Genomic DNA, 25562 nt, shown 5'->3' on the forward strand with positions numbered 1-25562 from the left:
TTCTTAACAGATACAATGTTAACATAGAAGTTAGAGATTCCAATCGTAACCTATACCTCGCTTTTCAAGACAAACATGCACGATTCATGTTTCGTTGTGATGCTTCTTATTTTAGAGATTTAAAAACAAAGGTATGCATTATTTATATGTATATTTTTTACACAATATTATTTACAAACTGTCTAAAACAAAAGATAATTTTGAACTATGTATGCTTTTAATTATCAGAAAAATGGAGGTGCATTGTTCGACCAACACATTAATTCATGCAAAAATCGTGCATTCTCATTTATAGTGCGAACTCCACAAAAAATAACAGAATTAATTAAACCCCTAATACTGGCATTCGTACTCAGAGTTGATTGGTGTGAAGAATATTCACACCTTCGTAGAAGATTATTAAATCAAAGGCAAAATGTCTGTAAGTATTTCATTTACTTATCAAATTAAATATTCAATTATATTTAATTGGACCCTTATGTCGCTCAATTTATGATATAGATTTTTTTTTTTCAGGATCTAACCTTCATCGAAGTGATCGTTTATAAATAATGGAGATATTTTAATCATATATTGAACTATTATTACAAAGTTTCATTTATTTAAATATACTTTCGTGTACCCGTGATTATAATATTTTATTATTTTTAAATTCTTCTATAGATTATAATTTTTTTAATAATATAAGCACCGTGCATAATATGGATATTCACACTAGTACTAAGAAAATTTTTTACTACCTCGCGAGGCTGTGTTCGATTCGGACACCATCACCGTTTGTTAATATGCAGAAGGATAGAGAAATCGACGCTTACACGCACCCATGTGAGTTAGAAATCGAATTAAGTTGGAAATCGAAACGTCATCACCTACTCCTCTTTTTTTCCTTCTCTCGTTTACTCCCCAACTATTCTCGGATTGCTGCCATTGACGGCAACACCTCCTATAAAAAGAAAATCCAAAACAATATTAGAAATAAATCCAATATTCCTTTTCTTTTCTTTCCATTATTTTCCTCCCAAATAGAGGGGAAAAAAATTTCTAGGGTTTTCCGCACCCTGACCTAACCCCCACCCTCCAATTCCCAAGATTTTACCCCCAGAGAACCCTAATTTCTAACTTAATTCGATTTTATTGAGCTTTAATTGTTCGAGGAGGGTTTGAACTTTTTCGTTGGATTGCATTGTTCTGGATTTTGAGTGAAGAGTTAGGACTATTTTTTTTCCTGAATATTTGAAGAGATGGCGGAGGCAGCGAAAGAAGAAGAGGTGGAGTACGAGAGCGATCCGGAGGAGACGAAGCTGTCGTTGAAGATGCGGAGGAGGGAGGCGAGCGATGATGAGGAGGAAGAGGGTGGAGATGGAGAGGATAGCGAGAGGGGAGAGGCCTTTAAGCCGCGTAGGAGAATCGTTGACTCCGACGTTGAGTCGGACGGTCAAGGGGCTGCGGCAGAATACGAGGACGAAGAGGAGGAGGAGGAGGACTATGGCGAGGAGGAAGAGGATGAATTAATTGACGAGGAAGACTACGCGGAGGAGGATGAGGTTTATGTGGGAGAGAGAAGGGGTGAAATTGGAGAAGTTGAGGCGGTGGGGAAGGAGGCTGAGGCGCAGGTGGACGGACGAAAAGAAAGCCGTGAGGACAGAGTGGGACCCAAGTCAATTGAAGGGCTACAAGGATCCATTGACGATGGTCATTTTGAAGACGGTGCAAACGAGAATCAGCAGGGGGAAGAGATGGGGGAAGAGATAGGGGACGAGGGGGAGAAGAAAGAGATCGAGCCATATGCTGTGCCTACTGCTGGGGCTTTTTATATGCATGATGACAGGTTTCGCGACAATGCTGGTGGAAGAAACAGGTACCAATGCTGATGGTATATCTAATTAGTTGGATTGCTGCAGTATTTGTTTTGATTTTGATTGATTTAATTAGCGTTGAAATCTGGTTTGTGAAATCAGATGAAATATTTCTGCGCGTGAATGACATTTAGTTCAATTCAAGGGGCATTCTGTTTGGTCTCGGTGCAATATATGCAAATTTACATGGACAAACATATTTAGGGAAAATTAACCCCGCCCGGTAGGAATTGTGGTTTTGCTGCATCTTGAAGCATTTTTGTTTCTTAATTCGTTGTTACTTTGGTTGAGAATGTGGAGTAATTTGAGCTGTATTCTTTTATCTTCGTTAGGAAATGTAATTCGGATATGATGCTGTGGCAGTCTTCATATTCTCCCCCCCTTTTTTTGGTGTGTGTGTGTGTGTATTCTTTTTCCCTTTAATCACTGATTCTAGTGAAAGTGGCCCAGAAATTTTAGGACGCTGTTCGGTAATTATTGTTAGTACCCAATCTCTGTTTATTCGCTGAAGCAACCCAGAAACTCAGAAGTGCCAAGTTATGGGCTTTCAACATTGACCTAGTCTCTTAGGTGCTGCTTTTCTTTCATTAACTTTTTAGCCTTTGTATTAACTGTCACGGACAACCAAACATGGTCATAATATAATAGTAGAACATATTAAGCAGTTAAATGTTATGACCTTCTTCAATGTTGAATGTGTTTGGTCAACCATGAAAAATTTATGGGCAGGCAGGGTCACGAAGATTTATCCAAAACTAAGATAGCTAGGACTAAGGCTAGCTGTGGTGCATGTGTGTTATTCTCTTGCTTTGCTTCTTTTCATGAACTGCGTATTTGCTCAAGGTGCTAGGAAACAGTGTTTACTCGCAGGCCATTTAAGATAGTTGATCAAGTAAGTTCTTTTGTATCCTATATACAAATATACTATGGTTCATTCTTCTGAACTTTAACTTACATCTTAAGTACTTTTTTTTTTTTTTAATCTTTTTGGTACTTCACTCTTGCATGAGTATTATGAACCTTGGAAATAATTTAGAGACATGCATATAATGGATGTATGCCATAACTATGACAGAACTGGATATTGTGTTTCCTGTTTTAAGTGGTTGATGAGATCTATATGTTGAGCTCTTTTAATGTTTTGTGCAAATAGTATGACACTTTAAATGTTCTGTGGACTTTTTTTATGCTCCCCTCCCCCCAACAACACAAACAAATACACACATGCGTGCACACACACTTAATCTGTCTCCTTGAAACACTTGTATTTGCGTAGAAACATAAATGCACTCTCGGTTACACAATTTGAATTCTTTTGTTATGGTTTTATTTGGCATATGAATACAAGTACTTTTGTGAAACTAATTGATTTTGTAATTTCTGCTTTTGCTTCTTTAGGCGGACTTTTGGTGGTAGAAAATTGTGGGAATCAAAGGATGACAAGAAATGGGGTCATGACAAGTTTGAGGAGTTGACTATGCAGGAAAGGCATTTTGATGAAGTGAGTGGGGTTTTTTTGGCAGTTCTTCATCATATTTTACTGTGAATTTGGCTTAAATGTCTATCGGGTTTATTTTTGCTGTTAGTTTTTCTGTCGGTTTGATACACATATTATTATACTTTTTCAGGGTCGGAGGAATTCAAGAGGGAGATATCGAGGTCGAGGTAGGAAACGAGGTGCAGAACGGGGCGGATATGTAAGAGGAAGCAGGCCAAGGGCATATAACACTAATAGCAATCAAAATAAGAATAACAATCAGAATAATGCTCTGAAAAGTGTGAGGGGACGAGGACCTAGAAGGTATCAGCCATCTTTTAAGAGCAACGATGAAGTGCGTCCTGCCCTTAACCAACAGTGAGTAGCTGTATTTTGGGATCTCTATATATTTTTTTTTAGTATTTAGTTTCTTCTTCTTGTTTCAGCATATTGAGGAACAGATTTTTTCGTTTTCTGTTTATAGGTCTGGAAAGATAGCTGAGAAACCATTGAATGCTAATGCTGGGAGAGTATCTGCACCTGCATCAAATGTGGAATCTGAAGTAGCTCCTGCTAAAAAACATGTTTTTGCCTCAAGTTTGAATTCAGCTTCACCTCCATTTTATCCCTCTGCCTCTACCTCTAGCTCTAAAGAGATTGCTGTAACGCAGAAGAGGGATTTACATCCTGGGACAAATAACCGTCGGATCCATCCTGTTGTGGATGAAAGTTTTTCTACAGCACAATCCAGTGCAGTCCAACGAGGAAAGAGTGTAGTTGATTCTATTGGCATGGATAAACTTTACATCAATGATTCAATTGCCACAGTTGCTGGGAAACCTTCAACCACTTTTCAGTTTCCACCTGGATCCTCATCAATGAGTTCTAGTCAGTCTCTGCAGCTGAGGGCTCAAGGTAGAGGAATAAATAACTTGCCCCAAGTGACCTACCAATCAACAGGGCCAAATAGCCAGGGCAATAGAATCTCTCCCCCGTCCCAGGTCCATACTACTACTCAGCGGAATCCTGTTCAAAACCGAGGACAACCATCTCTGCAAACTTCTGGTCAGCAGTTGGCTCAGAATCCAGGAGGTGGATCTCAAGTTTCTTCTCCAAAAGCAGTTAGTAACAAAAGCTCTTTTGAATCAGCAGAGACAGAACCTCTTTCAGAATCAAACAAGTCTAAGGCTGCATTGATGGCAAAAGGAAAAGGCAGTGTTCAGGGTAGCGGACGGGGATCCTTTTTGTATGGTGGAGCTCAAGTTATTGGGGCTTCTGGCAACCTAGGAAGTGGTCCTGGAGATCAAAATTTCCCTGCCTTCTTGCCATGTAATACTATTGAGTCTATCTACTTGGTGAACTGAACTGAGTTGGCCTTCTTTTTGGTAGACTTGCAATGGTTTTGGAGATCTTTAGCAATAATTTTCCATATTTCATTTTATTTTATCTACTTGATCAGAATGTTCTACTTTTTGCTTTTGATGAGATTTATACAATTTTTTAAATTTAGCTTGTTGTCTAAAATGCTTCTGGTTAATGGAAAATGCAGTTATGCAATTTGCGGCCCAGCGTCCAGGTGGTATTGGAGTTCCTGCTGTTGGCATGGCCTTCCCGGGATATGTTGCCCAACCCCAAGTTGGTGGTTTAGGGAATTCTGAGATGACTTGGTAATCATTTTTCTCAACATTTTCATCTGATTTTCCTACTAAAAATCTCAGAGATTTGAATGTGTGTTCTTTTGGCTTCTAAGTTCCAACATATTGAGTATGATTTTCTATTTTTTTGTCTATTTGATTTCGAAACGGGAATCAATTTCCTGCACACTACTTATGACCAGCAATTGACATATGAATTAGGACTATGCTTGTGGATACTATGCTGATTCTGGTGTTAACCTATTGACTTTATACTAGTGCAATCTTGATTACAAAGCTAGCCTTATTGTGAGATAAAAAAGGAGAGTTTCACTTCCTTGTTAACAGCTTGAAAATTATTTTGCAAGTTTAGTATTGAAACCTCTATAATTCAGTGAGCGTATAATGCAATAGGGGGAGTTATGAGATGAATTAATTATTTTGGTTGGAGCAGTTCTGACCAAACACTTGAATGGTCCCCGGGGGCACAAAGTGTTTGTTAAATAAAGCTTTGAACAGGTGACTTGGAAGTGATTACAGTTGTTCTAAACAATTAGTGAATGCAAGAATATGGTCAGAGCTACAATCCCCCCTAGGTAATCTTGTAATGCTTCCTTTGAAATGAAAAAAGTTTAGCCTTCTTTTCCTTTCTCCGTTAATTGCTTCCTCTCTAAATTTTTCATCTTGACTTTAGCCTTTGGATGGTTATCTGAAAGAAACCATCAAGAGTTAGATACTCTCAAATTGTAGTCTGTATTGAAAATCATTGGTCCTGTCTGTTTTTGGAATTTAGTATTAGAAATTGGCTTGGAAGCAGTGCAGAATCTAGTCAGGAAAGAGTTGTGTTTTATTTTTTCCCTTGAAAAGATTATATTTGGATTCTGGGCACTGTGGTTTTTGGGAAGGTAGAAGGTTGGATGCTTTGAAGCGATTAGCCTTTCAGATGGTGTTAGTTGTTTATAGTGGCAGATAGGACTTGTAAGGATTGATTCTCTAAAGATCAAGCAATAATGGAGATGATGATGTATCATGTGATGACAACAAGATGGATTGGATATGGGTACTGAGGTATTTGTAGACCCACCTCTTTAGGATGGCCCCCATGCCACTGTAACCAGGGGTTCGAACAGAGCAATAAAGGTTAGAAGAGCTAGTTTGGTTTTTGTTGGGACAAAGATTTTCATTTGCAACACACAACTACAAATCCCATTGTCCGTTGTAGTTCAATAGACTACCACTAGTGTTCTTCAGGATGGCAATAACTTTCTTTTCTGCTGTATGGACCTCTGCAATGAACTTCTGATTAGCATTTGAAGTAGAATTTCAAGCTTGTTTTGTTCGTGTAATCTGATTCCTTGGTTTCTTTCCTAAAAACGTTGCATTGTGTGTGAATTTTCAGTTAGGTTTCTAAAATAATAAAGCTGACAATTTTTCCATTGTTCTCAGGCTACCTGTTTTGGCTGGTGCTGCCGGAGCTTTGGGTGCTTCTTATTGTTCGCCATATCTTGCTATGGATGGCTCTTATCATGCACGCCCATCTGGACAGGCATCTTCACCGGCTGCTGCTTCAATGTCAGTAGAGTAACCAGATATTCATCCTTTTTCAATTGTATATGCACAGCTGTCTTCACCACATGATAATATGTTAAGATTATTCTCGAATATGCTGTTTTTTTGATATTATTGGCTTCATCCGTTGACTTTACAGTTTATCACTGTAGTGTATTTTGTTTGTTAGTGCAAATATGTTTTTGACCTTATTGAGATTGGTCAAAATGCTATTACCAGTGTAGAGCATCCTTCTTGTCTGTTATTTGAGATGTGTCAGTATGCTATCCAGCTTTCTTTAGTTGAATTACGACCTGCGGACGTACTTTTTCATGGTAGTTTGTGACATTTTATGCTTTGTAAATGATCTTATTAATGCTTCGGTGGCCTATTAACTTTTTACTTTTTAGCTGATTTCTTTCAGTAAATAGATGACAGTAAATCCTGATTTTTTCTTGGTATTCAGTGCTTGATACATGTTTTACTTATTTCTTTCTTTTTGTTTTGGTTAACCTGATTCTTACTATTCAATTGCAGCAAAGAAAATAATGCTGACAAGCCTAATAACGAATGGAATCCCTCACAGAGGCCTGGTAAGATACAATTGCTGCTTTTTTACTGCCTGCGGGGTTTGTGACTATATTTTGTCAGGGACAATCTTATGATTTCTCATCATAGCTCATTCATTCTCTTCCATTTTCAGAGGTCTCAAATGATGATTTTGTACAGCAACAAAAGAAGCCCATCAGGTATATCTGATCATTTGCCTTATTCGTGTTTGGTGTTGATAGTTGCAATTTTTTCTTATAACTTTTAGCTCTTGTGTGACCCTTTCTGCTAGGCTATCTTCTTCTCCTTCCCACTACTCTCTCTCTCTCTCTCTCTCGGTGTCATTTAGGAACTAAACCATTCCCACCCCCAGCTGAATTCTGCATAAGTGGATAAATGTTGACTAAACCAGTCTATTGTAGTAAACTTATTTATTTATTTATTTTTGTTTCTTCTTTGTCTGTGCAGATACTCAGAGATGAAATTTAACCAGTGAAGTTACTAGATAGGTGGACCTAGTTTAAATAAGCTATCAAGTTGTACATTTTCCCAAGCAAAGTATTTCATTTGTGGGTGTAGCAAAATTTGAGTACTACTTATGGTGCTGCAGGCCTCCTTCCACGCCCTCTGTTGTCTCCAGTTGTTGATCTGGTGCACTTTGGGCTGCCATTGTACTCTGAAGTACTTTAGGTTGGTAATGGAATTTTTAACTTTTGTTAGTGTGCTTATTGGTAATCATGTGCTTTATACTCTGGTTTGCGATACACGTTAAATTTCTCAGGGTTGGATTTCTGGTCTCTCTGTCTTATACTGTTGCATTTGAGAAATTGATTTATTTGGTGGGTATATTATGCAGGTGGTGAGGGGGGGGGAGGGAGGATCCATAGAATGTTATTAGCTGATCACTTGAGTATTCTGAGTGTATACTCTCTAAGGTTTAACTTGTGTGGATGTGTATGGACTGATTAGGTAATGATTGTTTTTTGTCTTGAAATCAAAGAGACATGTTCTGTAAAGCTTTTTTTGTTGAAAAAGCATTTTGCATTGAAATACTGGAAGATGTTGCAATATTTCTTTGCACCTGTTTTGCACCCAAGGACACTGGTGGTAACAGGATTAACTATTTTGTGACCTGTAATGCTATATTTGGAATTTGGACATCAATCAGTACAGACTGGAGGTTTTTATCTTCTGCACTGATATATGCTTTTGAGATTGAATATCTTACTCTTTGCTAGAGATTTGTCCTGAGTTTGTTATTGAAATCCTGCACCATTTAGCTCTTTTGATTGAAAAGCCAAGGATACGTGATCTATAGTTAATGCCTATTAGAATTCTGTCTTGTCATTTCACCAATCTTGTTAGATTTCTGTATGATTTTATTGCCACTGTGGATTGTCAATATTCAGCATATCATCTATTGAGTCGAGTCTTGGATCATTTGTTCTTTTTGTGCCCTTTTTGGTGTTTCCAGGTATTATGTGACAAACACCCTCCTTATGCTGCTTTATTCAAAGAAAAACAACACAGCTTGACGGGTGGTAGTTCAATATTCTAATAGGCGGTAAGAGCCAGAGGGTTCCCATGCTTTATGTTGATATTTGAAATTGAAAGATTATAGATAAATGACGTTCCTCCTTTTTCAATGTCAGGTTCTTTTGGCTTGGTTTTTATCATGAAGCGTGTGAGAAGTGTATCTGGCTTCTTGAAAAAAATTTATGGAAAAGAACAAGATATTGTTGTGCAGCAGCTGTTTGCTTCGTGAGACTAAGGTTTTTTGTTCTATTGGATGGTTTTGGTTGTCTTTTTTGGTTCATTTTATGATTAGTTGTCGTAATTTTTGAGAAATTTACTAATGGTGCGAGGGTACATTTGGTGACTGGATTCTTATAAAGTGAGAAAAAAAATTGTATTTGCTATAATGTTTTGTAATATTAGTTTTGCTTACAAGGACTTGGTGGCTATATTACCTTGTTCAACCACGTCAGCAAAATTTTCAATAATATCACATTTTATAGTTGTTTTTGAAACTGGATATAGTTGGGTGTTGACGTTTAATTCATGTGTAGGGTGCGTCTGGTTGTTTTGAATTGTTTTTCTGGATGATCTTATTTAGGAATATCCAGCTGCCTCGAGCTATTGTTGTTGTCATTGTCATTGTCATTGTCATTGTCATGCCTTGCAATCGCAGGCTATGGATTTTGAGCCATTGTTTGAACCATTTTTCTACTTGATTGCTTTGGTGGGTACTTCTTTGTTACCTTTGAACAATGTACAAACTAACCAGTGAAGAAATTTAAGTTTGGTTGGCAAGGGATTCCATGCGAAGCTTAGTGGGTTCTATCAAAAATCGATCCCACAAGGCTGAAGTGGGAAAGAGGAGGAGGAACTTCTCACTTTGATTAAAAGCAAGTTTTCGCAAACCCTGCATCATCCTTCGGAATTCTCTGAAACGGTGGTTTCATTTACCGGTAGGGAGAATTACACAAGTAGTTCCTCATATATTACAAATATGAAAATTTAGTCCTTCAGATTGAAAATGATCAATTTTAGTCCTTATCAAATAAAAAAGGATCAATTTAAGTTCTTTTTCACTTTTTCTATTGATTTTTGTCGGAAATATCTCACGCGCATACCACGTGGCTAACTTTTCGAGGATAAAAATGTTAAATCACTTATCTGTTGACTAAAATCATAGTGTAAAAGACGAATACTTTCCAAAATTCTTCTTCTTCTTCATTTCAACCAAATCTAAAAGCAAAGCTTTATTTCCATGGCAAAACTACTAACTTGTAATTGCGGTGTACCAGCTAGGGTGAAGTCGTCGTGGACAGCTGAAAATCCAGGAAAGAGGTTCTATGGTTGCGCTTACTATGAAGTAAGTGTGCCTGATTTTTGTTTCTTTTTTCTTTTAGAAAATGTGAGATTTGAAGAGATAATTTTGAACAGCATAATGGTGGCGGCGACTGTGGCTATTTCAAGTAGTATGATACAGACAGTTGTGAGAGGTGCAATAAATTAGTGAGACACACAATAAAATTGACGAAGAGATTAAGAGAATTGGAGGCAAAGTTGGAAGAAACAAGACGCAAGGAGAAAATGATGAAATTGTTGCTGTTTGTAGCGTTTGTTTTCGTAGTGCAGAATTTGTTGAGTAAAGATTGAGTTGTAACTAGCATTTGTTGGCGCAGGTGGTGAACTGGGAACTGGGTGGCTTTTATTTGCTGTATTTAGGTTGGGTTATGTTTAGTGGCCCTATTGATTGTACAAATAAGAGTTGGAATGTAATAATGAAGCTTAAGTTCTCTCTGGTATATTGTGATTTTTTCTTGAATATGAGCTTACAACATAAGATAGAATAAAAGTCTAGCTTGAAAGATAATGAAGATGATAATGGCGATATTATAAGCGAAGAAAGAGTAAAAAGTGAACCAATAATCAGTCCCTTCAAAAATAAGAACAGCATGCATTCCATTGCAATGAAAAAATAGCACATAATCGAGCCAAATACATTCATTACAATACGCCTCTTATAAAAAAAAAATGCAATGAATTAAAAAATCAATTCCATTGCTCCAAAAAAAAGTCCGCTGAAGTCGAATATAAGGCAAAAAGGTGAAAAATAATCCATTTGTAGCACTTTCAGAAGTAAATATCTTTTGCAGTCATCCTTTTTTGCAATAACATGCTGTAGTCATCTAGGCCTTTTGAGCCATCTTTGCAACACTTTTAGAAGTAGATATCTTTGCAGTCTTCTTTAGATTATGCATGTAGTAGACAATACTTACAGTCAATCCATGTGGTTCCCATAGGTGTCTCCTATAGAGAGAGGCCAATTTTGAATCACAACTACTTCGAGTGTGTTGAAATCTTCAACATATACCACATCTGTACTTGATTTTCTTACCCTGACAATTGGCAACCAGAAATTCAAGTAAATAATAGTATAGAAAGGAGTCAACATGCTATTATTAGTATGAACAAATAGAGAAACATGAACTGGAGATGGTGCATTCTTTGTTGTCATGTTGGAGTAGATGGTTGACTTGTTGTGAGTTGATCTGGAATTTGACTGATGAGATCAAACAAGACTTGGTCACTTGTATCAGTCTCCAAGCCACTTGCACCAAAAACTGTTTCAGGTGTGAAATTGGACTGCTTGTTTGCAATAGGAGTAGCATTTTGAGGCCGGTAATCTTTTTGGGAATGCTGAGGTTGGGACTGCTGAGTTTGGGACTGCTGAATTTGGGACTGCTGAGATTGGGACTGCTTGTTTGCACCAGGATTCACAATGTTAGGAGTCTGCTGTTTTGGCTAAGAACTACTTGTAACCACAGTAACTTGTTGCTGGACATTTCCTTGATCATGACTACTTGGACACTTCCTACTATTGTGGTAATTCTGTTTACATTTTCTGCACTTATAATCCATTAGATCAACTCTAGACAGTCTCTTTGTTTGTTCTTGAGAAGTTGTTGTAGCTGGTGGCTCATCTGGTTATCTCCTTCTTATCTTCTTTGGCTGGCCAGGAAGCTTGATGGTTTCAGGTGGCAAAACAAGCCCCTGTTTCAAATTCTTCCACAAATGCTCACCATTGAGAGGATATATTATGGGCCTATATGCCCTCATATAGGCCTCTTTTGAGTAGCATTCATGAACAAAGTTCTCGGGAGGCTCTTTTGTCAAAGCAATGACACTTATTGCATGAGCACAAGGAATGCCATTTAGTTTTCACCTTCTACAACTACAAGTTCTGCTAGCCAAATTCACAGTGTACCTATCCCCATACATACATCTCACATCATAATTTCAGTCCCCTGAAGGTGTAGCTATGCATGCATTAGAAGCTGTTTTTACCTTTTCCAACTTTTTAAAAATTTTGGGACATGCCTTTCATGTATACTTCTTCATCTACTCCCTCTTATTCTCTATTCTAACCATTAAATAAAGTCGTTTTGTTTCTAACATACCTAGTATAGGCCTCTCCCTTGTTTCTAAAATGCTGGAGTTGAAACTCTCCAAAGATTATTCAATAAAATGTCACATTTAGGGGAGGTTCTGAAGTAAGTTTTGGACCATTGCTGCGGTGTTGTGTTGTCAAGCAACCATTGAAGTGCACCCTCATCAACTGCTTTCAAAACTTCCATCAAAGCCTTGAACAGATTTTTGTAAGGAGCTCTTGCAAGTACCCAAATTCTCTCATTTAATGTCAAACCACCATGTAGTTTTTTAAAGTTATTGTACATGTGTCTCACACACGTCCTATACTCCACATCTGAAAGCAACTCTTGAATAGATTGAATCAGTCCCTTCAACAAATAAAAAAGTGAAAATAGATTATCAAATTAAAACTAGCAAACTCAGCTTAAAAAAACCCCAGAAAAATACACTAACATACCTTTTGTTTATCAGTAATAATTGTCCAATGATTTTCATCTCTTATTTGGAGGTTATTCAGCAATTCACCCACGAACCATTTTCAAGTCAGCTTATTTTCTATTTCCACCACAGCATAGGCAATGGGATACAATTGATTATTGGGGTCAATTCCTATAGCTGTAAGCAACACACTGCTGTGAGGTCCTCTAAGATGGCAGCCATCTAACCCGACAACAGGCCTACAACCGCTTAAAAAGCCTGTCTTGCATGCATTAAGACAAATATACAACCTCTCAAACCTATCTTCTCCCTCATCATCTTCAACAGTGGTCATGAAAACATTTGAGTGAGAATTAGCCCTCTTTACTTCCCTACAATAGTTTTTTAGTTTGTTATATTGGATTTCATGTTCACCATTAACAAAATTTTTTGTCTTTTTCTTGGTTCTATAAGCTTGCCACCTAGAGATATTGACATTAACATTAGTCTTCACTTTGTCTGTGAGTGTACTCACCTTCATGTCAGCCATAACAGCCAGCTCCTTTTTATATCTATCAACCAGAAAAGTTAAATTTGCTAGTCTGTGGTCAAATGTCCTCCCATAACTGTGTTCACCTTGTATGCTCTTGATTTGAAAAATCTTTTTGTCTAGCATAACAGCTGTAGAAACTTTCCAGCTATAGTCCTTGTAATAAGCCATAGCTCTTTTGCCATCATTTTTACTGAACTTTATCTTCCTTCCGTGAACCACTCTATGGCTCTTGCATGCCTTTATGAACAATTGCTTACAAGTAAAAATCTGTTCAACCTCAAATTTGGGATCGACCATATCAGTTTCAGGGTTAAATTTTGAAAACTTAGCTCTTTTTCTTGGCTAATCTTCTTCTTCTGAGTCACACCAATTATCAAATTCATCTGAGTCAGTAGCATCTTCTTCCATCTCAACACCCTTCACTTGACATGTTCTCTCCTTTATACCCTTATTTGATTTATAATTTTTGATAATTTTCTCTTATTCAGCTTTTCTGTCTTTAACAGATTTTACTATGTCTTCTTCATCACTAAACTCATAGTCACTATCAATGAATTTGTCACCATCACCAGGTTCATCATCTTCCTCAACATGTGTCTCATTCTTACTCTTCTTATTTCTCTCAACTTTTTTAGCCTGCTCATTATTTGTTAAAGATTTTTTCTTTAATGATTTCTCTTTTGGTGATTTGCTAATAGAATGTGCATTTTTTCCTGCATTCTGTACTTCTGAGTTTGTCCCATCTTGTTCTTTTTTAAAATTCTGATCAGCCCTCCTATATCTACTGCATTATCTCCTTTATCAGCAACTCTAATGTCAACTTCTGAAAGCATTTCACCTAAATTCTTCTCTCTTATAGCTGCTTCCTCTATGTGTTTATTAGCTCCAGACTCACCAGCAGCTATGCTATCCTTTTCACCCTCATTTTCAGATTGAGTTACAGGAATATTAGTCATCACTATTTCTTCTACATCAGAAGATTTTTCATGCACCTTACCACCCTGTTGATTTTCCTTAGGATCAGTCCTCTCTTTTGGTTTACATGGTCCAGCTTCATATTCACTTATGGAGTAGGTTTTTAAGTGCACAAAGTATACATCAACTAAATCATATTTCACTCCGTCTCTAACCAGATCTTGAACAACATCTTCACATAACACATACACTAACCCATCCTGCATGCTGTTTCCGGGTATTAAATAATAGTATATTACACTAAACTCGGGATAACTTAGTTTTTCTGCAACCCTATCAAGTGTACATATAGACCATCTGTTAGGATTGCAATAGTCAACAATTTTTACACTATCCTCACGGTATTCTTTGTTCGGCAACTCAGTGAATTCACCTTTATAGTGGACCTTAATGGAAAATCGATTCATACCATCTGCCAACCATTTAGGAGACAGTTAACAACAAAAAAATTATTTTGGGACCGATCGCTCATCTATGTAAAGCGACAACACAACACAATACAAGGGACCACATGTACTTACAACAATTTAATACATAAAATAGACCACCAGCAACCCTAATCAATATAATAATACTTCTTAACTGCACAAATCATGTTTATTGCAAATGTATTTAAACTATTCACACAGTATCTGACATCATTCCATAAATTTTACAGTGTAGGGTTTAGAAATACATACTGTAATTCGGGATTCATTGAATGTTTTTTTCGTCCATCACTCTGGTACGCTTGTTTCTTCTTCGCTTTAATCACCAACGCTTCTTTTCATCAAAATCAGTCCACTGCTGGGTAGTGATAATTAAATTTCTTTTTGGGTTGAGAGGAACGGAGATGGAACGGTGAGTTAGTATCAAAATGGAGATTTTTTTTGGAAAGTATTCGTCATTTACATTTTGATTTTGGTCAACAGATAAATGGTTTGACATTTTTACCCTTGAAAAGTTGGTCAAATGGTGTGCGCGTGAGATATTGCCTCGCAAAAATCAGTCGGAAAGGTGAAAAGGGACTTAAATTGATCATTTTTTATTTGCTAAGGATTAAAATTAATTATTTTCAATCTGAGAGACTAAATTTTCACATTTATAATATGTGAGGGATTACTTGTGCAGTTCTCCCTTATCGGTATGCCATATAATCGGATGACTTTCCGCAGGAATAGTGGGCGTAATTAAATACGCCGGTGGTGGACGTAATATAATATACTAATATAATATGGGCTGGTCACCGATTCCCAACAAATAAGATGACGTTTGCTGCAGATGAGACTTGTTAACAATCACAATGATTAAATGCAATATGAGAATCTCTCATATTGACATGGGAGAAATCATTTTTATATTTCAGCTGATAAGGTTTAGCCTTTCCCATAAGCAATGTAGTACTGTCACTTATCACGAAATAAATTAAAACCGATGATAAGCAAAGCTTCGTAAGTTTATGGGACTAACACGCAATTCTTCTTCCTCTTTTTTTTTTTTTTTTTTTTTTGTTAGCAAAATAGTCAATGCTTCAAATTCTTCAATCAAGAAGCTATCTTTTTTTTTTTTTTTTTTTTTTTTTTAAAAAAATACCAACAGGAGGTGGTGGATAGATGGAATTTAAGAAGCAAGAAGAGAGTAAAAATGAAAAATTAAAATTTAGAATTTCTAATTTTTGAAACCTTAATTTTAGTTATTTGCTTTGCAGTTGTATATTTTTTTTATGTAAATTTCTCGGAGAGATAAAATGAATTCACAACATAAAAATACATGAAAATCCCCAATATTTCTTTTTTCTAGAGTTGCATCATTCGTTAGTTTAACCCAATCCCAATTTAAGTTACTAGTAATTGAAATGAAAGTTCAACGGGGAGCTAAAACTTGAAAAAAAGTACAATTAACCGGTTAAGCACTGCTATAATTAGCAGATCACGTGCCATCTTCCTTCTTCCCCCAAACTTCTCTCTCCGCCCTCAGACTTCACCTCATGTCTTAGCTTACTTCTTGTCACTACTCAACTCACAGCATTTACTGATAAAATTTATTTTTTTTGGTTTCCCTAATTCATTCCTACCTCGGTTCATTCTCTCTTTCTGGAAAGCTTCGTGACGGATGAGCAATGTATGTCGGTACCTGTATCGAACTCCGCATTCTTTCAGTTCCTCTGTGAAAATTCTAAGTAAGATCTCGAATTTGCTTTTTGTTAATTACTGGAACTTATTTAATTTTTTTTAAGATTGAAGCTGCACAATTATATTTCTAGTTACCGAGAGGGAAGAATGGCATGCTGTTGATACAAATTCCGCATTTTCAGGTTCCAAGTGAAGTAGATCACTTCCTAGCTCGCTCGCTTTTGACTTAGAAGTTGGGGATTTGAATCTCAACTTCCAGCTAGCGTTTCTCCCTTCAATTCTTATATAATTTGAATTACGGTAATTCCTAGGGCTTGAATTCAGTTATTTCACTTCCTTTACCCCTGTTTTTTTTTTTTTTTACCATTTATTCAAGTAGAAAGTCGAACAATTCTACTGCTTGACTTTCCTTGTCAGTGCTGCCCTTGCAACCGTCCTAATTTAGGATTTGACAATTTCGGTAACTTCCCATTGGATGCAGTGGGAATAAACTCTTATAATTCGTGGACTTGAAGTTTTAAATGTTTTATATTTCTACTTCAGTATGAGATACGAAGGAAGGTAATCTATGATGCGTACTTTGAGTTTATAGACTGGAACTAAAAGACTGTGCGTCACTTTCTATGGTAGATTTAAGAAGCTAAGTGGTTAAAGGGATGACTGCTGATCCTGGATTTGCTTACTGTATAATTTGTCGGATTTGATGGATTGATTCTGTAGAAGTGATGTTTAACAAGGACTGGGGTTGCTTGTGGACTACAATTTGAGTGATGGAGGAAAGCAATGGTAGATTGTGGTCGTTGAGACCAGGTGGCTTGAAATCTACGTTATCTGGAAAATCAACTCCAAGAGGTTCCCCTTCATTTAGGAGAGTTGGCTCTGGGCGTACTCCACGCAGAGGTGGAATTAGTAGTCAATATTTCAGAAACAACAGGATAGTGCTTTGGCTGCTTTTGATCACCCTTTGGACCTACGGCGGATTTTATATTCAGTCTAGGTGGGCTCATGGGGACAACAAGGAAGGGATGTTTGGTGGCAATGGGACCGATGAAATAAATGAACTCAAACCACAGAATGAAAAGACTGAGGTGATGCCAAAGGATCGCCGAGATCTGATTGAAACTGATGATTATCTTGATTCTAAGGCTGTGCTATCTAAAAACCAGTCCCTTTCGAGAATTTCAGATGCAATTATGGCCAAAAGTGGGAATGCTAATCCAAGTCGTAAGAGTGTATCTTTGAAGAAGAGCAGAAAGAGATCAAGACGTGGTTCACGTAACAAGTCCCGAGTTAAGCAGAAAGAAGTTGTAGAGGTCCAAGAATCTGAAGTTGATGTGCAGGAAGTGGAAATTCCTATGCTAAATTCTACTTATGGCCTGATAGTGGGTCCATTTGGCTCAATAGAAGACGGTATCCTGGAATGGACTCCCGAAAAGCGGTTAGGAACCTGCAACAGAAAGGGTCAGTTTGCACGTCTAGTTTGGTCTAGAAAGTTTGTTTTGATATTCCATGAGCTTTCGATGACTGGAGCTCCACTTGCAATGATGGAGTTGGCAACAGAGCTTTTGAGCTGTGGGGCCACAGTTTCTGTGGTTGTTCTTAGCAAGAGGGGTGGATTGATGCCAGAGCTTGCTAGAAGGAAGATCAAAGTGCTCGAGGACAAATTGGATCTTAGCTTCAAAACTGCCATGAAAGCTGATCTCATCATTGCAGGGTCGGCAGTTTCTGCATCATGGATCGGTGAGCACTATTCCTGCTATGTTGGTTATATATGAATGCTACAAGTCCATACTTCTTAAGTCCACTTGTTTGTTCTTGTACAACTTGTTTAACAACCTTTCTGCTTCATTTAGATATGTTTTGCACCTCTGGTTTTCTCTGTGTTTATCATTTTTACTTGCAATTTGCATAACTACCAAGTGGATTCTTAATAGCAAAACACTTGGAAGTAAACTTGAATAAATTTAACTTGCTAGAAATGGGCAGTATCACCTTTCAGTATGATTTAGCATAAGATTTTTTTTCCTAACTGTCTAATACTGATGCAACTCTTAGGCGGTTTAGCTCATGGGATCTCAAAGGAAATGCAAGGAGAAAAATTGGAGGGAAAGCAAAACTAATGCGATGTCTCTTTCCCTTTTCATCTTCCTTCCTGTATTTTATTTCTGAACAAAGTTATGTCCTTTCTTTACCTTTTCTAACCGTCTAAAAAGCTGAAAATGTATCTTATTTTTCCCCCTTCCCAGAAGTACACATTCTCTTGTTTCTTTTTCTGGTGCAGATTACAATTGATGATTGTTACTGTAATTGCAGAAAAATACAGAGAACATACTGTCCTTGGTGCCAGTCAAATTGCTTGGTGGATCATGGAAAACAGGCGGGAGTACTTTGATCGTGCAAAGCTTGCCCTCAACCATGTGAAAAGGCTTATTTTCCTGTCAGAGTTGCAGTCTAAACAGTGGCTAGCCTGGTGTGAGGAAGAAAAGATCAAGTTAAAGTCTCCGCCTGAACTCATCCCCCTTTCTGTTAATGATGAACTGGCTTTTGTGGCTGGCATTTCTTGCTCACTCAATACTCCAGCATTTAGCACTGAGAAGATGCTGGAAAAGAGGCAGCTATTGAGAAGTTCAGTAAGAAAGGAGATGGGATTGACAGATGATGACATGCTTGTGGTGTCTTTAAGTAGTATTAACCCTGGAAAAGGTCAATTCTTGCTTCTTGAATCAGCACACATGGTGGTTGAACAACGCATGGCTGTGAACAGTTCCACAATCAAAGGTTCAGTTAAGAGAGGTCGAAATTATCATGCAAGGACTCTTCTTCAAGAGGGGCTCAAAATTGGAGAATCCTCATCTGAGTTATTCCATTCTGAGGGATACTCGGCAAAGTTTAGATCAAGAGAGAACACTCTTCCTACACATTATGCCACAACACTTTATGGTGATTACAGTCTGAGGAAACTGTTGGCTAATGGTGAAACAAAGCAGAAACAGAGGCTCAAGATTCTTATTGGTTCAGTAGGATCCAAGAGCAATAAAGTGACTTATGTTAAAACACTTCTCGAATTTCTATCTCATCACACGAACTTATCTAAATCAGTACTATGGACTCCAGCAACCACGCGTGTGGCATCTCTCTATGCTGCAGCAGATGTATATGTGATGAATGCCCAGGTAATCATCTTCATAGATCACTTTAGTCCAGTTTGCATGCAAACCCAACTGAAGTTTCTGTGTATATTCAAGTAATTTAATCCCAAGTTTCTTCCATTATGGTGATTGATTGATTTGTTATCTACTCTAAAATTCTCAAGTGAACTTAGATTCACTGCCCATCTGGAATCCCTATACGATTACGTCCATGTTTGGACCGGTTTATGGGCCTCAACCATTTCTTTGTAGAACTGTCTATCCCTTATTTATTTTTGAAATGTTTCTCATACCTAGATAAAATTCAGCTGAAGTTTCCAAAAATGTTTTTATTGGGCCATTATCACCTTTAAAAATTTGAAGATGATGTGTTTTTTTGGGAATAAATCTGGTCTAGAAAGCACTTATGGTATTACTATGCTGCTTTAATTAGCATGATAGATATTCTTCTACTCCTCCATTTCCCTTAAAGGTTTCAATTGCCTAGTTTTGTCTTTCCTTAATTTTTCTGAGTGAATAACGTTCAGATAACTGTTACAGTCCTTGTAGTAACAATAATGTGAATGTCTCTTTTCTGCATGCGTCCTCCTAGTGAAAGAGATGCAATTATAATTTAGTCTGTTCACGGTTTTAACTTGAAGGTGGTCTCATGTTTATCTTAAAATTTGACCTTGTGTAAATGTATGCAGGGACTTGGAGAAACTTTTGGAAGAGTAACTGTTGAAGCAATGGCATTTGGTCTTCCGGTATGAACACAGAATTTTTCTTTCCCTGCCTCCATTGATTTGCTATTTTCACTCTTCGAGTACTTGGATATTTGAAACACTGCAGTCAAGCGCACAATTATAGAAATGGAACGAAATGATGATCTATTATACATGCTTCTAGTTTCTTACTTATGCAATCAAATCTTACCTGCCAATGGAATATGTGTGAGTTTTCTCAGGTTGGGATTTCGATTGAAACATGTTATATGGTAATGTCAAATGCTTTGGCAAGTAGATATGAACACAAGCAATTAAAAATATTTAGCACATAGAAAGACCATTTGCATGGCTGTGACTTATTTATTGGCTTTAAAGCAAGTAACCTTTCTATCCCTGCTTCCTTGGGGATCAAGGGGGTGATAGTTAAGTATAAGAAGCCTTTTATCAGGAACAAATCGCTGGGCATCCTTTGAAAGTGACTAGGAGAATTAAAGAAAGAATCAAGAAAGTGTTCATGCCGGCGAAAATGAATTTGACAATTACTTTCAAGTACTGACTTCATCTTGTGTTACAGGTGCTGGGCACTGATTCTGGAGGCACAAAGGAGATTGTTGAACACAACGTAACTGGTCTTCTCCATCCTTTGGGGCGTCCAGGGGCTCAAGTTCTCGCCAAAGATATTCAGTACTTGCTTGAGAATCCATCGGCAAGAAAGCAAATGGGAACAGAAGGAAGAAAGAAAGTGGAAAAAATGTACTTGAAGAAACACCTGTTCAAGAAATTTGGAGAGGTCCTCTACAGCTGCATGAGGATAAAATAGCACACGCTAGAGTTTATCTTCATTTTTTTGACCATTAGGCATATAGAATCTTACACAGGAAATCTGTAGCCCCACAAACGATTTATTGTAATGATTGTATTATCATCCATTCCTGCGAGGTGCTTTTGGGATCAATTCAAAAACGGATTGACGAGTAAATCAAGCCATTCAAGTGATGTTATATGGCTAATGCCATGAGATAAATCTTTACCTCCAAATGGCACATGGAAAAACCATCGAAGTGTATTTACTCACTTTCCATTTTTATCTCTCATTTGAGGCGTCTTTTCAGTAGATTTTGGATTCAAATGATACAACGGAAAATTTGCATCATCTCCAGAGGATTAGAGGAAGGTTTGCAGCAGGTATCTTAGCGGCTACATGATGCAATTTGGCTACCCGCTGCTCGGGGCTGCCTATTCAGCCTATCTGAGGCTTCAAAGTTAAAACATCTAGAGAATACGATTAATGCCTGATCTTGGAGAGAACCATCAAATATGCAGAACTTTTTGTTGTTAGGGAAGACTTAAGGTGCGGTACTAAACAAAACTCGGGCGCTAGTAGAAACAAAAATCTCTTTATAGCATATATACAGTCATCTCTTCTGCAAGCAACACTAATAATCAGCAGTGGCAAATGCTCACATTTGTAGACAGCAGCCTGACTGAACATGGCCAGAGAAACCGTCTCGTGTCTCAACCTTTGTCCACGTGTAACTCTGCAAGTCCAACATGTAAATCTTGTGGGGCTCACTGAATCTGGGAGAGCCTATCAAAAGTAGATTCCCCTGCCACGCTGTCACATACGATACGTTCCTTATGTCTGCCGGAAGCTGAGTCACAGCTTGCCATTTGGAATTCTGAAGAATTGCCACGTCAGCATCTCGACACATAAGCAATCTCCCATCTCCGGCGCCACCAACACAGGTCCGGGGACACGTGGCAATATCCAAGAAGTCATTTTGGACTGGATCCCATTGGCAAGTAGAAAGATCAAACGATTCTGCACTTGTTGTGAATCTACCTTGCATGTTTGTATGGTAGCCACCGATGACATGGAACTTGCCACCTTGGAAAGCTCCCTTTGACTCATCACGTTCCATTGCCATGTCAGGCAATTGTACCCACTTATCCTTTGCCACGTCATACGCCAGAGCTGAGCTCAATGCATTCTTTTCATCATCGTGCCCGCCGGCGACAAACACCGTCCGCTTAAGATCCGACGCACATGCAAAGAATGATCTCCGGCAACCTGGCATGTCAGCCCCCCGCCGCCACGAAGCAGTAGAAAAACTATAGACAAAAACAGCGTTAGAAACCTCCCATGTATCTGGGTTCCACCCGCCCATGACCACCAAGTTCAACCCCACCCCGACAAGCTGGCAAAACATAGGCAACCCCTCGGTGTATCCGGGCACCGGTGGAAGCTCAGTCCAGTAACCGTTTTCGGGTTCACAAAGGGTGAGCCTGTAAACCGGGGTGGCGGGCAGCTTCACGGATCCGGATTTTCGGGTCGGGTCGAAATGCGCTTGGGCCATGACAATGACCGTGCTTGTACAGCCCGCGGCTTTCCTTCGGCGCATAAACTCAGGCTGCTGAATCTGAAGCTTCCAACTCTTACACACGGATGCAACAGAGGAGAAATGATCGTAGGGGACACGTACAAGACATTCGAGTCCGACATCATCTGGAAGACCCGGAAGAAGCCCCATATTTTTTGTTTTGCTTGATGATAATATGGTTGTTGTAGGATTTGGAAAGCAGAGACGGGCTTTTATAAATAGTGGAAAGTGGAGTTTGTTAGTTTTTTTTGACGCAGATTGAAAAAAAAGAAAAAGAAAAGTGAAAGGCAGAATAAAGTTGAAGCCTTTCTAGAAGGTGGAGAGATGTTGAGGAGGATGGATGATGAATGATTGTGCAGGGAACTGGACCGTCACAACGTTGTTTTTTTGTAGAAGTGGGTATTGCTACTCTTTATAGACAAGAGGAAGTGGCGTGTGATTCTGCCAAGGGAAAAAGGAAGGATGGGGACAATACCAAATCTGGGCTACAAATTCTTCTAGAAGGACAGGGACAAATGATCAGATCCACAGTATAGCTATAGCTGTAGCAGCAGCAGCAGCAGCATCATCAAATATCCTGATTCATGGTCTCGTATTATTCTATGGGAATATATATTTTCAACCCGAGACCGGAGACCCGCAGACCATAGCCTTGCAATCCAATTGGCCCGTCTGTACGGTACTAATTAACCTTTGTTTTAATTGGGATTAGTTTGTGTCGACGTGGAGGGATGGCAACGGGGCGGGGTTGGGGTGGGGAACCCCTCCCCCGTCCCCCGCCCCGTTGCCTATTAGTTCCCCCCGTCCCCCGCCTCCCACTCCCCCCGCCCCGCCTTGCCCCGCTTTTCCCGCGGGTTAATAAAATTTTATTATAATTAAATTTTAATAAATAATCAAGTACTAAAATATCAACACATCACCAAATTATTATTCATTGTAATTTTACAATTGAAACTCATAAAAACAATCAAACAGAAGTTATTTGAATACAATCCAATATGATGAAATAAATATAACTAAAATAGTCAAATTTTCACTTTTAGTACAAATGCAATCACTAATTCATCATTGTGTTTGTGCTTTTTTTTGAGAAAAAAGTGTTATTCTATTAAGTGTAATTAGAAATTTAGTATAAATGTATTAGTAAATTTAGTATAACTAATTAATAAATTCTATTAGTAGACATGTATAATTATTCATATAATTGATATTATCAATTATATTACATAAACTAATATACATTATATAATACATCTAACTAATAATATCATTATCATAAGTTTATAACTAATTAACTTACATATAATATATAGTCATTTATATATATATATATATATATTTTTTTTTGTGGGTGACGGGACGGGGGATGGGGCGGGGGAGTATACCCCAGCCCCCTGCCCCGTTTCTAAGTGGGGGGAAAAAATTTCCCCCCTCCCCCGCCCCAACCCCCTCCCCGTGAGCCCCCCGCGGGGCGGGCACCCGTCCCCATTGCCATCCCTAGACGTGGTTCTTGAAGGCTCTTTTTGAACTTTTATTCCTGGTTTTTTCTGTTTGACTTTGACCAGACAGTTAATAATAATAGACTTTGGTTAAGTGATAGTACGTTTTAAACAGCTAGTTAAATGTAATCTGCCTGCCTCAGCGGTCAAGTAAGTAAGTCATATTCCTTCTTTTGTTTCTGCGGAGGTCCCGTCCCGGATGCGGGATGGCCTTTAAGTCTAAGGTATGATTTGTCTACTTCTTCCTACCTATTGCGTGAACGTTACGAATAATATAATATAATTGTGGGGGTCAAAATCTTCAAGCCTTGCCCGTGGTCTTCACCATTATTCTAGTGCACTTTAAGCTGGAGGCTGGAGCAGACAAATACCAGCAGTTTAGTAGTACTGTAGTACCACTTATTAAAGCTGTGGGGACATTAATCTGGGGATTCCATTCCATGTTTGCCGTTTTGGAACTGCGAAAGGGAATATCAATCACTCTCTTCAGGAGCTGACCGGATTGATATGGCAGTAGTATTCAAGTACAGCAGCGCCATTACGTGAAATGATGAGAGTGGAAACTTTCATAAATTTTTATTGACCATTGCTTTCGGCCCGTAAAGAAGTCGATGTATTTTCATATTGTGCCCAGCAGTCCCAAATGACGAATTCAACATCACTCACCAGTTATTCTTTAATTTTTCAATTTACTCCCGGGTGAATCATGATTAATTGCCAGTATAGTTTCTTCACAATTCCCAATTTCAATGTAGGATAGACCGGGGGATTTAAGAGGTAACTTTTGGAGATGGTGAGAGGGATTATTTTCAGTGAAATGCCAGACAGCAAGGACAAGATCATATTACCTTAACAGCCAGCATACCATGGCAAATCCGGAAGTCAAGAAATGAGTATCAGTTTAATGGCTACAGACTATATAGATCAGTCATAGAAAAGGCTCAAAGTGAGTGGTTTTGCTCGTAGCCCCCGCTTGATACCGGATAAAGCGAATTCGCCATGACGACGGTGGACTCCTCCACTTGAAGGAACAATCAAGATCAATACAAATGCAGCTATCTCACCAAGTATGATCAGAACAGGATCGAGCATTGTAGCAAGGAATTAGACTAGAAAAGTGGTCACAGAGCTTGGGAGATACAAAAACAATATAAAGGTTATGCAATAGTAGAGGAAGGTGATGCTATAAGGATGGCCCTAATCATGGCTAATGAGGCAGGATGGCAACAGATTGAGATTTAATCACACTACAAAAATATCATAGACAAAGTATAAGTAACGAATTAGGAAGTCCCCACCATAGCGACTCTTCTAGAGGATATTAATGCTGAGTGAGATATTTGTTCACTGTACCTTCTCTTTTGTATATAGGACAAGGAATAGATAGGCTCATAATCTTGCTCTAATGACTCTGCAGCTAATTTCTCATGTTAGATGGGATTCAAGCTTTCCCCTGTGGCTAGATGAGAGTACACAGGTAGATATTAACACGGCTGTCCTCTTTTGTAACTAGCACCATCCAATGTTTTATTGACACACACAAAAAAAAAAAAAGTTTTATTGATACACATATCTTTACCGTTCAATGTTTTGTGATACGTAGTATTAATTAGATAGCTGCAACCTATAGTCGACTCAAGTCAAAAGTTTTATTGATACACATATCTTTACTATCCAATGTTTTATGATACGCAGTGTTAATTGGATAGTTGCAACCTATAGTCGACTCAAGTCAAGATCAAGACTCCAATTTTCTTCATTTCTT

At 38.2% G+C, this 25562-nt stretch overlaps 4 protein-coding genes across 8 annotated transcripts; 2 read left to right on the plus strand and 2 right to left on the minus strand.

Annotated features, from left to right (window-relative positions):
* The first annotated feature begins 865 nt into the window (after positions 1 to 865).
* Positions 866 to 9094, plus strand: LOC113739591 (protein MLN51 homolog). 4 transcript variants are annotated; one of them, XM_027266859.2, is made up of 12 exons: positions 867 to 1858; positions 3255 to 3357; positions 3485 to 3711; positions 3818 to 4662; positions 4883 to 5000; positions 6414 to 6539; positions 7053 to 7108; positions 7219 to 7264; positions 7533 to 7573; positions 7675 to 7754; positions 8539 to 8628; positions 8717 to 9094. In XM_027266859.2, the coding sequence occupies exons 1-9, from the start codon at positions 1242 to 1244 to the stop codon at positions 7558 to 7560; spliced, it is 2166 nt and encodes a 721-aa protein (XP_027122660.1). In that variant the 5' UTR covers positions 867 to 1241; the 3' UTR covers positions 7561 to 7573; positions 7675 to 7754; positions 8539 to 8628; positions 8717 to 9094. The 4 variants fall into 4 exon arrangements, with proteins under 4 accessions (XP_027122658.1, XP_071901541.1, XP_027122660.1 ...); XM_027266857.2 differs by lacking the exon at positions 7533 to 7573 and having other exon boundaries at positions 866 to 1858; XM_027266858.2 differs by having other exon boundaries at positions 868 to 1858; positions 7533 to 7754.
* A 2964-nt stretch (positions 9095 to 12058) lies between these two features.
* Positions 12059 to 13272, minus strand: LOC113740050 (uncharacterized). The gene is made up of 2 exons (XM_027267537.1): positions 12571 to 13272; positions 12059 to 12373 (listed from the first exon to the last, which is right to left on the minus strand). The coding sequence occupies exons 1-2, from the start codon at positions 13270 to 13272 to the stop codon at positions 12059 to 12061; spliced, it is 1017 nt and encodes a 338-aa protein (XP_027123338.1).
* A 2485-nt stretch (positions 13273 to 15757) lies between these two features.
* LOC113739587 (uncharacterized) lies at positions 15758 to 20896 on the plus strand. 2 transcript variants are annotated; one of them, XM_027266853.2, is made up of 6 exons: positions 15758 to 16108; positions 16244 to 16361; positions 16692 to 17801; positions 18375 to 19234; positions 19900 to 19956; positions 20492 to 20896. In XM_027266853.2, exons 3-6 carry the CDS (start codon positions 16832 to 16834, stop codon positions 20735 to 20737), a joined length of 2133 nt encoding a protein of 710 aa, XP_027122654.1. In that variant the 5' UTR covers positions 15758 to 16108; positions 16244 to 16361; positions 16692 to 16831; the 3' UTR covers positions 20738 to 20896. The 2 variants fall into 2 exon arrangements, with proteins under 2 accessions (XP_027122654.1, XP_071901542.1); XM_072045441.1 differs by lacking the exons at positions 15758 to 16108; positions 16244 to 16361 and having other exon boundaries at positions 16390 to 17801.
* Positions 20897 to 21215: 319 nt separating this feature from the next.
* LOC113739588 (F-box/kelch-repeat protein At1g80440-like) lies at positions 21216 to 22732 on the minus strand. The gene has a single exon (XM_027266855.2). The coding sequence runs from the start codon at positions 22446 to 22448 to the stop codon at positions 21378 to 21380; it is 1071 nt and encodes a 356-aa protein (XP_027122656.1). The 5' UTR covers positions 22449 to 22732; the 3' UTR covers positions 21216 to 21377.
* Between the last annotated feature and the right edge of the window lie 2830 nt (positions 22733 to 25562).

Source organism: Coffea arabica, chromosome 4c (assembly GCF_036785885.1).
Source record: "Coffea arabica cultivar ET-39 chromosome 4c, Coffea Arabica ET-39 HiFi, whole genome shotgun sequence".
Taxonomy (NCBI): domain Eukaryota; kingdom Viridiplantae; phylum Streptophyta; class Magnoliopsida; order Gentianales; family Rubiaceae; genus Coffea; species Coffea arabica.